This window comes from Dendroctonus ponderosae, unplaced genomic scaffold, assembly GCF_020466585.1.
Source record: "Dendroctonus ponderosae isolate FM_Combo_2020 unplaced genomic scaffold, Dpon_F_20191213v2 Dpon_F_20191213_9, whole genome shotgun sequence".
NCBI lineage: Eukaryota > Metazoa > Arthropoda > Insecta > Coleoptera > Curculionidae > Dendroctonus > Dendroctonus ponderosae.
In genome coordinates, this window is record NW_026019116.1 from 8,512,812 (window position 1) to 8,525,135 (window position 12,324).

The 12,324-nt window shown below is 43.4% G+C and overlaps 2 protein-coding genes and 1 long non-coding RNA gene across 3 annotated transcripts in view; 2 read left to right on the plus strand and 1 right to left on the minus strand.

Annotated features, from left to right (window-relative positions):
- LOC109538872 (sestrin homolog) overlaps positions 1-12,181 on the minus strand; it is a 25,542-nt gene extending 13,361 nt beyond the window's left edge. The window contains exons 1-4 of the mRNA XM_019906295.2: positions 11,895-12,181; positions 10,229-10,886; positions 10,111-10,176; positions 7,788-7,817 (exon numbers count right to left, since the gene is read on the minus strand). Coding sequence (XP_019761854.2) covers positions 7,788-7,817; positions 10,111-10,176; positions 10,229-10,756 — 624 coding nt within the window. The 5' untranslated portion in view covers positions 10,757-10,886; positions 11,895-12,181. The remainder of the gene's footprint in view (positions 1-7,787; positions 7,818-10,110; positions 10,177-10,228; positions 10,887-11,894) is intronic.
- LOC125505597 lies at positions 4,301-7,542 on the plus strand. The gene is made up of 2 exons (XR_007282262.1): positions 4,301-7,119; positions 7,245-7,542. It is a non-coding gene; the product is annotated as an uncharacterized LOC125505597 (long non-coding RNA).
- LOC109538888 lies at positions 8,365-9,262 on the plus strand. The gene is made up of 3 exons (XM_019906315.2): positions 8,365-8,580; positions 8,688-8,805; positions 8,861-9,262. The coding sequence occupies exons 2-3, from the start codon at positions 8,699-8,701 to the stop codon at positions 9,063-9,065; spliced, it is 312 nt and encodes a 103-aa protein (XP_019761874.1). The 5' UTR covers positions 8,365-8,580; positions 8,688-8,698; the 3' UTR covers positions 9,066-9,262.
- Positions 12,182-12,324: the final 143 nt, after the last annotated feature.

Below are 12,324 nucleotides of genomic sequence, written 5' to 3' on the forward strand. Positions count from 1 at the left end.
TCCTAACTAGTAAAAGTGTCGATCTAAGTTTGAAAATTTGTATCTCCAGCACAAATTGAGGCGAAAACTTAAGGCGAACTTCATTGGACAGAGCAAAGTGTCTTTTACAGGGTTCGTAAAGTTTCACCGGCATCACAGATTTCTAATTCTATCTATCTATCTAAGATTAAAAATCACCAAAAAAGTGCAATGCACGCCAGTGTCAAAGCCAGTTTCTGCAACCCAGTCTGAAGATGGGCAACGTTTCGAATGGGAAAAATCGCAGCTGCATTGACCGCAGTTTGATCGTTTCCCGGTCGGAACGCGAATAGTTTTCCGAAAGTTGAATGGACTGAAATCGGTGGCACAGTTCGAAATTAAATAGCGAGTGTGTGGGCACCGCAAAATCCATATATCCGATTTATTGTATGCGCCAATAAAAATAACCGCACCGTGAACAAGGCGGAAATTGGCAGTCAGTTTATCGACTTTTCGACGAAAACCGACTGCGTTTCCCAGAAAGTCGCAACGACTTGCAGGGATTTCCCTGAAGACTATTGACAAGCAACGTTGCCAATTGCGCACAAGCTATTGGTTGCGATCGTTGCCAAGTGGTTATTGCGCACTTGGCCAACACCGGGTGTCCCAATTAATTGCCACTAAAACGTCGCTTGGTTTTAAATAAATTTATGCCCGGCCTAGAGTGATAATAACAATGTAATTATTGTTGTAATTTACTAGTTGACGACTGCCAGCCAGCTCGGCTGATAAAGCTTGCGACCTTGGAGCGAATTTCAGCGAAAATTGCACACCAGCCAGCCGAAAATGCCTCAAACCTCCAACAATTTGGCCCTCTTTTGAGCGGATGGCTTGATATTTGAAAGCATGCGGATGTGCAACTGCCCTATAGACTGTGGATGAAATGCAATGAGACGTGGTGGCCTCCGCGCGCACCCGATTTAGACTGTTTTTTTCTAGAATACCCTGCAGGCGCATTCCGATCATGCACCTGATTTAGCATCGGATGATTATTTCCGTCACAGAAAGGCGAATCGGTACACGAGCAACGAAAAAAAAACAGCAACATCCAGCCAAAAATCTCATTAGTAAGTCATTTCGCTGTTTTGCATTGTCGGGATGTTTATCTAGCCAACGCAAGTCCACATCTGCTCGAAACCGACCTTTATTTTGGCAATTCGACTATGAAGATGACGAGTTTTCGTAGTCTGAGAGTTCTAAAATTTGTATCAAAAGTGCCCCGCAAGTATTTTTAAACTGGCGGATGATTAAATCAATTGCCAGGTGTCTAATCGGGTCCAAGCGGGCATAATCGCACAGATATAAATCGGGCTCGTAAAGAGGCCACCAAACTGACAAAGTGCATTGTTTCCACTAGTGCATCGAGACAGTCAGAAAATAGAACTCATCATCTATCTAGCCACTGTGTGCGTGTAATATAATACACAAAGAGAGTACACATAGACCAACTAATAGTCCTTATCAAATATTGTTGACCCAAATTACATAATCTGATGTGATAGATGTGTGTTTCGAGCTGAAAATAGGCTGGTTGGAAACGCGCATTTTGCAACACTGGCAAGAAGATTTGTGAGGGAAATTGTGCTGGACAGTTGATGACCAATCAGAGTACTGAAATAACAACAATTGTCCCGGAGATTGATGACTTTAACGTGGCTGCAATTGTTTGCCGATTAGTCAGCGCCTTGTTGTTGTGTCGCTTTTCCGCCTGCTGCGAAAATATTTTCTAATAATAATTGTTTTATTTCGGCGCTTACCTTGATGGAAAACCTGTTCGGAAAACGCGTTTCCTGCAAAACAAAATATGGTCAAGAGACAGAGTGAGAGGATTCATAAATTTTACTCAACTCTGTTGACAAGTGACGTTTTGGTGGGAGGCACTCAATGGAGCAAAGTCTCTTTTCAAAACCCCCACAAGTTTCGATTTTTCATCATCATCAGGAATTATTGGGCAAACGGTTCTCAAATGTTTAAAGAGAATTTTGTCGAGAAAGTCGGTTTTATGAATCCTGAAAATTTCAATTCGCCACCGCCATCAGGAGTTTTCGGGAATTTTCCCCGAATACAAATATATAAAGAAAGGTGTCTTTAATCATCCCTAAAAGTTTAAATTTGCCGCAGTAATCAGGACTTTTTGGGAAATTTTTTGAAACTAGTCAAATTTCCACGGGCGTTTTAGCGGGGTTATGTTTGAAAATTCGTATTTAAAGAACCAATAGAGTTGGGTACTGCCGAAATACTGCATTGCATAGAGGAGAGTCGCTTTTATGAACCCAAAAAGTTTCAATATACTGCCATCATCAGGACTTACTGGGGAATTTTTCGAAATTCATCAATTTGCAACGGGCGTTTTGACAGACTTATGTTTGAAAATGCATATTAAAAGAACCAACTGAGTTGGGTACTTCCGGAAAGTTGCATTACATAWAGAAAAGTGTCTTTAATCATCACTGAAAGATTCAATTTKCCGTAGTAAACAGGAATTTTTGGGTAATTTTTTGAAACTAGTCATATTTCCACGGGCGTTTAAGCAGGGTTATGTTTGAAAATTCGTATTTAAAGAACCAATCGAGTTGGGTACTGTCGAAATACTGCATTGCATAGAGGAGAGTCGCTTTTATGAACCCAAAAAGTTTCAATTTACTGCCATCATCAGGACTTTTTGGAGAATTTTGCGAAATTCATCAATTTGCAACGGGCGTTCCGACAGACTTATGTTTGAAAATTCATATTAAAAGAACCAACTGAGTTCGGTACTTCCGGAAAATTGCATTACATAAAGAAAAGTGTCTTTAATAATCACTGAAAGATTAAATTTTCCGCAGTAAACAGGAATTTTTGGGTAATTTTTTGAAACTAGTCAAATTTCCACGGGCGTTTTAGCAGGGTCAATTCCGCAAAACTGGTTTTGAGTTAAAAAAAATGCCCCTTCATCGGGAAAATCAGCAGAAAATTGCGAAAAAAAATCCCTTAAATTATTTGGCGTTTTTGCAGCCTTTGCCTCTAAAATCAATTTTCAAAAACTACAAATAAACTGAATAGAGCACCGTTTGCTTCACGCTTTTTCAAAAATGAAAACCCACACAAATTAAGTCTAATAGCATCTGAATGTTTCGATTATGTCCCACCATCATCAGGCAGAGCAGGAGAAGATTTCTAAAAATCCGGCGAACTTTCCGGGGAGAATTTCGAAATTGACCAATCGTATCCCACTTTTCGCTCGCAGTTTACCCAAATCGCAATCCAAATATTTACTCGATCAGTAATTGTGTTTATTTTAAAAGTAGGCTTTAGTTTTATTCCTGGCAATGTTAGACATCGATCCTGTTAATAGACGAGATCGACCCACGATGAAGAAACGGCGGTTTACTCCGGCCTGAGTCTTCCCGAACCAACCAACCACAAGATCACATAGAAGCAGTCATTGGGGGCAAAAATCCAGAGCGTGAGCAAATGAGTTACCACTAAACAGTGGCGCCCCAGAAGAAAAAAAAATCGCCGGTTTCGGTACATTAATTATATAATAATGTTGTTTGTTGTGGATGTCGGAAATGGATATCAACACATCTCTGCGTTCAAAGTCGTGTTCGAATGGCAAAAGATAAAAAAGCTGCTCGACGTCCATATAATATGTGTGTTGAATAGTGTCGGCCTTGGGCGTCCATCGAAAACCGACGTTGTCCGAAAATAAACAAATTTTATTGCCCGGATGGCCCTGAGCCCCACTTAACGATGGGATCGATTTTTTTAGGCCGCCAAGTTAATAATAACAATGTGTCATAATTATTATTATTGCCAAATTTACCGACCGAAAAGGGCTGCGAAAATGGCACTCACATTCCGGGCAAAAGTGCGAAATGTCATAAATAACATTATAGAATCAAGCAGCAGACACAGATTGGGTCAATTACGCGATCATTCCTCTAGTCCAGCCAACTAGGACTAGTGGAATATCTAGCAAAGATGGGCGCGGCACAAGGAAGACGAGCGAAAGTGCGCATATCCTGCCCTTAAAGGTAACGCCCCCAATCGTGGCCTTCCTTTTCTAATGCACCCATTTATCGCTCCAACCTCTTCCACTCGCACCACATCGACAAAATTTCAACCTGTATTTTCGCGATTAATTTCTCCAAAACAAAATGGCAACAGAACAAAGTCCAGTTGATTAAACCGCTTGGCACTTTAATTTTAACTGGCACCAGTTATTGAATCGTTTTGAAAATTTGTCCCTCAAAAGCGAATTCAGCTGGAAATTTTAATTTGTTTGTGTTCATAAAGTCATCAGTGATTTCAGAAAAAATGTACAAAACCGCCATTTATTCGCGAGTAAAAGTGTCAACTTCTGTTTAAAAATCCAATTTTTCCTGGTAAGAAAGGAAAAACTATCTTTTATGCAACCATGCATGTTTGAATGAGTTGCCGTTATCAGAGATTTCAGGAGAAAATTTCGAAACTAGTCAATTTTTGCGCCAAAAGTACGGATTTCTGTTTGAAAATTTGGAACTCAAAAACGAATTGATCAGAAAACTTGAGAAAATGTTCGTTGAAGAGAGCACAGTTTTCTTTTTTGAAGCTTGAAAGTTTCAATTCGCCACCATCATCGACGATTTCAAGGAAAATTCTTCAAACCGCTCATTTTTACGCGAGTAAAACTGTCAAGCTCCATTAAAAATGTTTTTTCTCCAGCACAAATTGAGAAGAAAAAATGTGTACAATTGCTTCAGAATTGGAAAACTCTCTTTTGTAAACCCTGAGAGTTTTAATTTGCTGCTGTCATCAGAGATTTCAGGAAAAAATGTCGAAACTAGTCAATTTTTGACGCAAAAAGTACAGATTTCTGATTGAAAATTTGTAACTCAGAAACGAATTGAGCAGAAAACTTGAGAAAATGTTCGTTGAAGAGAGCACAGTTTTCTTTTTTCAAGCTTGAAAGTTTCAATTCGCCACCATCATCGACGATTTCAAGAAAAATTCTGCAAACCGCTCATTTTTACGCGAGTAAAACTGTCAAGCTCCATTAAAAATGTTCTTTCTCCAGCACAAATTGAGAAGAAAAATGAGTACAATTGCTTTAGAATGGGAAAACTCTATTTTGTAAACCCTGAGAGCTTTAATTTGCTGCTGTCATCAGAGATTTCAGAAAAAAAATGTCGAAACTAGTCAATTTTTGACGCAAAAAGTACAGATTTCTGCTTGAAAATGTGTAACTCAGAAACGAATTGAGCAGAAAACTTGAGAAAAATTTCGCTGGAAAGAACAAGGTCTCGTCGATAAACCCTGAAAGTTTCAGCCGGCCACCATCATCAGGGATTTTTCGAAACGGCCAACAAGAAAAATCCAGATAACCATTCAACAACCTGATGATTCCGCACTATTCTCTTCCCATATGGGTGATTTAAATTCATCAAGCAGCGGCCGCAATCGACCTTCAACATGCACACGTGTTAGTGTGGGATTACGATTGTTTTAGTGGTACCACCCCGCCCATCCGATTATCCCATGCAGTCCGGCCCTGCCCATCAAATGCCATCTGGAAAATTATGTTGATTCGAGGATTCAAAGGGCAAACAAGCGCTGTTGACTCGCCCCTAAAAGGGTGAAGGTCTGATTATGTTGATACTGCCAACCACCCAAAGGGGGCCGATTTAAACAGATTAATCTTTCGCCTTGGCAGGGTTGGCGAGCGAAAAAAAAACGTTCGTTCCGGTACGAGCTGGCGCAGTTCGGAAAAACTCGACTCAATCAAATGTGAAAACTCTTCCGCATTGGCGACGACACACCACTGTTTGCTTACGCGGCTGTTTAAATACAGCATTTTACAATGTTCTGATTGGTTTTAGCGCGTTTGCCATACGGATCCCGTGCCAACCACAGTAAATATTTACGAAATTGTGATTATGGGGGGCCCCTATAAGGAGTGCGAAGTGATTAGAGGACCGATGCGAAGCCCCCAACTCAATCTATTTTAAACCCAAAGGCTGAAATTAATAAAAGCCGACCGTGCCGACACAAACAAAATAATAAATATTAATTAAACTAGGTAGGGCCGGAGCTGAATAGAGCATTTAAATCGCCATTTTTTTCTGTACACGGTGGACCGAAAATATGACAGTTTTTACCTCGCGCAGGGTTGCCACTGGTTTGCTGCGCGATTATTCCGCGATTAAAAATCAAGTTGGATCGATATTATCGATTCAACTGTTAATAAGCGATGACTAAAGTGGATCAAGTCTTTGTCCCCAAAGTGATTCATCAACGCCATTGTATGCAAAGGGTCAGAACGATAACAATGCAGGAATTAGGCCAGGATGTGGCAACATGTGGCGGGGGAAAAATCACTAGGACAAAGGCGAAAAGTCAAGATGTCGGCCTTTCAAAAAAACAGTGGGGGAAGTTACTCGATATACCAGGTGCGTGCACAAGGAAATTGATGTTCAATTGCCAAATGCCCAAACGTTTGCTTTGGAAAAGTCGAAAAGTAGTAAAACCCAGCATTTCCCAAAGAAAACCATTAAGAACGTTTGTTAGCAAAAGGATGATCTACAAAGCGAGGCTAATTTCGACTTCTAGGCGCCACCGTGTATGTTCACCTGGCGGCGCTTCATATTTACTCTGTGTCAACGATCTGCGCCAAATATTCGGATATTATAGTAAATCGGTATTTTTGGTCCGTTCCTATTGTTAATTATAGAAACACGGTCGCGCAAAACACATTTTGGAGAAAAAAATCGGCAAAAACTCTCGCACGTCAGCAATGTTGGCAAAACCTTCAAGCCTGGATGGGCTTTTAAGCAAACCCCATAAACAGTCACTTGATTCAGCCCATCATTAAGTCGGATTAATGGGAATCAACAATAGACGCGGCTTACGCAACGCCGTCTTCGATTGCATGGACTTCAGAACATGTTTTTTGCGACTTTCAATGATTGGGCAACAGGCAGTGTTGCTGATCGTGCAATTTTCCGCCACTGAACCAGAAATCTCGTTTGTGGATATCGCAAAAATGTCGGGTGTTGGCGTCCTAATCCGACTAGAAAACACCTCAGGATTGATAATGGGGCCAATAAACGCCGCATGCCAGACTATTTATACACGCGGAAGGTACGTTTAACTGGGCCCCCGTAGAATGCAAACACGGCGATCACTTGTAAACCGAATGATCGCTCAGGCCGGCATTTTTTGCCCGGTTTCCTTCATTTTATAAAAATTATGTTTATTTTTACCAGCCTGTTACTGTCGGAGCATGATCCCGCACAGGACCGGCCTCTAAACAATTCCACAACCAGCAACGAAACGCCCTGAAAGGCAAATGGACACTTTCAAGCAGCCCTCAAAAGACACTCAACTCGTTATATGAGGAGCGATTGAGCCCCGAATCAGCCACCAAAACTAACCGGTTTCATGCCACCAAAACCACCCGGGCCCGCCCCTGCTAGCCGCTCATTCAACCAAAGTCGTTGCCCTCAATTTTGAGGAACATTTCATTTCTAACTGGGTAGAATAATCGTCTAATGATGAAGTAAACAAGGTTGTTTTCGTGGGGAACTGGGGGGATTTATGGAAATCCTGGAAAACCGAACCGGCGCCCAGGGCGACTACTGAATCGGCGCAATTTTAGCCGCTCGCAAATAAATAAATTAGCCTCAATTGCACGCTGATGAACCAACCATTCAATGGAAAATCGCATGACGGCCTGCTTAATTTCGAAGTTAATTTTCGGCAAACACGGATTATGAGACAGTTTTCTCACTTCGCAAAGCCACACTCACCTTTTCATTGCACGTTCCCATAAAAGGCAGCTGCAACAAAAAAAACCGTTAGTTTGATGGAAAATGGCAAAAAAATACAAACAATTCTGGCACCAAGCTTTTTTGTTAATTAGCAATTTCTCAATAAAAAAAAATTCACTAGTCAAAAAGTGTTTCTATGTAAAAAAACGTACTACTGTAGCTGAAATCAGTGACTAATTTAATTTAGAAATTATTTTTTTTAATTTTCCTAGCTGATTAGTGTTGCAGTGGTCACGCCCAGCGCACCCAGAGTTACTTGCTACATCCTGTATTTTCGGGGTTTTGGTTCATAGAGCTGCCCCCTATGAACCAGAATCAGTACTTGACCCAACGCCATACAGTGCACTGTTGCCGCACACTATGAAACGCTTGAGACGATTGGCCGGGCCTGATGGCTGAATTTGCATCGAACTTAAGTCGGGCGTTGCGCGATTGTGCGAAAAATGGCCGGTCAACTAAACCAACGCCCCTTATCAAAGACCGCGAATCCAATCGGTTGAGGAGCTGCTCGACAACGCCGCAATCGATCAATGAAGTAATCGGTATTTTGCCTTGGGTGACGGACGTCAGTGAAATTGGCAGATAAACGTCAACAGGCGCTTTAAATCATTGAACACGCGACGTGGATAAACTAATAACAAAGTTGTTGATAACGGTGGGGCGTGAAATTGGAACTGTGCCACTATTTGGGTGAAAAACATCGCCGAAAACAGGCTGAAGCGGCGTGGTTCGGTACAAGTGAATGAGCGCGCCGGTTAAACACACGTAGCAGGTAAGGAAAAGGAAAGCTACCTTCTAGAGGTTCGGCCCTCCGTTTTACGGGAATTATGTCACAACATTCGCTTATCGCATGTTAATCAAATGCGCGTAAACTTTCAGCTGGTGAAACAATGTGCGAAAACATCAAGATTCCCGACCCCGAATGGATCCTGGACAAGAATGGGAACGGACACTTGATTTGGAGACGGGACATTGACGAACAAGACACCAACTCCAGGTAAAATCGGCTGGTTTATTGCAGTAGCGGTTGCAAACCTGGCTCATCCTTGCAGGGTACGGTTCAAACATGACGTGGAAGTGAAGGAGTTCCACCGGAAGTCCTACGAGCTGATAGAACCGCCGTGGGTGCGCGAAGCCCAGCCAACCAACGTCATGTCCATGGGGGTGACCTGCCTGGTCTGCGTCACCGTCACCCTAATCCTGCCCTGGTATTTGATGGGGGGCAGAAACCTTTTCCTGGCTCTAGCCAATAACTAGCCCTGCACACAGAATGGCGAATGCGCAGTGCTAACGCAAGAATGGTTGTGATAGTTTTTAGGCGAAATACGGGATCAATTATCAGCGACTCATTAGGCATAGTGTTAAGAGCGTAACTAGCACCTGGTTTGTGCGTGCAACGCCTATTTAAGTAGTATTTATTTGTATGTTTTGTAATAAACGCGTTCAATAGAAAAGATTCCTCCCAATGGCGAATGCGCCCATTCTAGACAATTCAGTCCCCGTTCCAAGGTGTTTCCTTTAATCAAAGGCGCAACTCGTTGATGGTTTGAGCGGAGCAATTGTTCCCAAAAAACTGGATTTTCAAAGCCTCAGTTGACCGAAATAAATCGATGTTTTGCTAATAGCAAACGCAAAACAAGCCCGCACGTAATAAGCAGCTGTTTTTTCGGGATTAGTGCGACCGACTCGTCCCGATTAACCTTGGTCGAGTTAGCGGGCTTTCTTCATTACGGGCCGCGAAAAAACAATTGCATCCTACCCACACCGAGCCAGTGGCGTTCGTGCGAGGTTGCCGGCAGTACGGAGTTTTTTGGCCGCGCCGCCCCTGCTGGGCGCACCTTTTTGACCAGCCCACTAATTTCGCTGTTAGATACTGATCTAGCCATGACATTGACTTGAAATTACCTATTGCCTAGGCGTTGTTGCCGCGTGCCCACTAAACTAGGATAAAGCCGCGTAATTTTCCATTAAAATGTTGTTGAGTTATGTGGGGGTGGTTGGAGTAAAGCATGTGGGGATCGAATGGGGGCGCTTTGCCCGATTGGACCGGGGAAAGCTTTCCGGGAAATTGTGTCGGGGCCGCGATCTGACAACGATGCAACGCTATTCCGCCTAGCGACAGGCAGTCTGTTGCGGGTCGCGCGTTGCCCTGAAAAATAATAATTGAGCATCGCGACCGCTGGTGTTTTGTTTCTAAGCTCGCATTCACACACCTGACACGAATTAGATAGTTTTTTGTTTTATGTAATGATTCTAATTGCGGAAATCGGCTGATTGGATTAGTTGCAATGAAAACGCTTACCTGCGATGGTTGGATGAAGGAGCTGGGGCCCAACACCATGGGCACAGGCGCGGGCAGTTCCCGTTTCTGGAAAGAGTTGATATTTGCGGTGGATAATTGAGGGGGTTTGAGGACTTACCCGCACCAGTTCCAGAATGCTGCGGCATTTCTCGCGGACGCGGCCAAACGGGCAGGCGAAGCACAGCCTCAAAATGATGGGCAAATGCAAGGCGACTAGATCGAAGTACTCGCTGGCCGTCTTCCGATTGTCATTTTCCTGTTCACTGGGACCCCTCGAGGCTGTTTTGTCCCCCGTATTGCACCTGGGCCGTTTCTCGTTTCCATTGCAAGTCGCCCTATCACTTTGGCTTTGGTCGTGGGGCTCTTTGGAGCGTTTCTCTGTGGATTTCTGGCGCCTGTCCAGCGTTGGTCCCGGAACGGTCATCCGGCAGAGAGTCCCAATGTGGTCCAGCACGTCCTGCCGACAGGCGCACGGCTGCTCCTGGATCACATTGGTCGGATCCAGCCAGCTTTCCACCATTTTCGACACCACATCCAGCGCCAGCTCCTGGACATCGCTGGCCTTCGGCTCGCAGAGCTTCGTGATGTCCTCCAGATCGTCGCTGGTCGAGCGCTTTTGTACATTGCTGGACGCTTGGACAAACATGTCTTTGTACTGGTTCGGTCTCTTGTTACTTGTTTAGTCTTTGGTACTGTTTAATACTTAGCGGGTTGCTGATTGCTCTAATACTTGATCGGTGCGGTAATACTGGATGTTGCTTTTGTGTGGGGTTGGTCTAGAATCGAGAGAAAAAACTTGACATTTTTCAAACTAATGGGTTTTTCGGGGCAAAACTAAAAACCCATTAGTTTCAAGTAATGGCCGCAAAAGTCTTCAAACTCTTTTGAAATTTTTCATTATTCATCGCTTTGTATGCAGAGCGCGTATGGTGGAAGCCGTATGTGGCTGCGGGAAAGAGAAATCTTCGACGCTGCATTAGCCTATGGCTGGGGAAAATTTTAGTTCGCATGAAAAAGGCTCATAATGCCCTACACTTACGTACAAATGATGTGCTCGGCACAACAAACACATTAGAGTTGTGCCACCCTTCGCACACGGCACTGGCTCCGACGCAAGAACACGCAAAAGTCAGTGTCGTGCCCGAAAAATTTGGGAAAAAGGCATTTGCACAAGAAAATTCACTGAGAAAAAGTATTTCTAACGTTTCGCAAATACTAGTGTAAGCCTCTGGTGGTTGCCAAACGTCGGAAAATAATTAACCGCGGCCTAAACGCCCGAAAAGTTCCCCAATTGCAGCAGTTAAAATCAAACTTGGCCCCATTTTCAGTGGTTTTTGTGCAGTTGTGCCTTTAACCAACGATATATTCCTTATTTTCCACTCAAACACCCTGTAGATATTTCGAAGAGCTGCATGAGAAAACCCGCATAAACTGGCAAACGCCTAAAGAGCTGCGTTCGCGATTTTCACTGTTGGGCTGTCTGTTCTGGCGACAGTCGCAACGTTCGTCGAAAGTCACCATCTAATTGCCTTAATTAATTAACTCACAATCTAGATAATGCAAATACATCACTGTCTAGGCATGATAACGAGTTTGTTTATTATCAGCTACGTTCCGGAACGGTTTTTTGCAAAATTCCCAATTGAACTCAGTTTGACAAAAATCAATAGTTTTCGACCGAACAGGCTGAAATCGAAATTTCCATCAGGCCAAAATGTTGATTTGGTACAATTTCCCAGCTGATTTCGCGTTTGGAAAATACAGCTGATCAAAACGTCACTTACCAGGTTAGAGGGCCCCAACATGAAACCCGTTCCTCGATTGGCGTGAAGAACAAAGGAAACTTTTCCAAAGCCGGCGGAAAAGCGGCGATTTTTGCACAAAATGATAATTTTCCGGCCCGGACGTGATTTCACGTCGTTCCACTCGCGACTTTCAACCCGTAATGGCCGATTTTCTCGCTAAACTACACGCAAAACCGAATATTCTAGCCGGCATTCAACTGTTTTTTGCGTTCGATACACCGGCTGACTCGATCAGCTTGATCTGGCCAGCTGACTAACCGAGCCGCCGTTGCCAAGTCGCTGAACAACTCACTTGAATTAGCGCGTTTCTGCATGAATCATCGCCTTTATTACATCGAATCGCAACGGAAACCACAGATGGGGATCAGGTTGCGTAATCCCGATTGAAATAAGGGTTTTTTGCGATTTT

Excerpts from the sequence above, each read along its gene's own strand:
- LOC109538888 (XM_019906315.2), top strand. The coding sequence starts at position 8,699 with ATGTGCGAAAACATCAAGATTCCCGACCCCGAATGGATCCTGGACAAG. Across the intron at positions 8,806-8,860 it reads GAACAAGACACCAACTCCAG|GGTACGGTTCAAACATGACG; the intron begins GTAAAATCGGCT and ends TCATCCTTGCAG.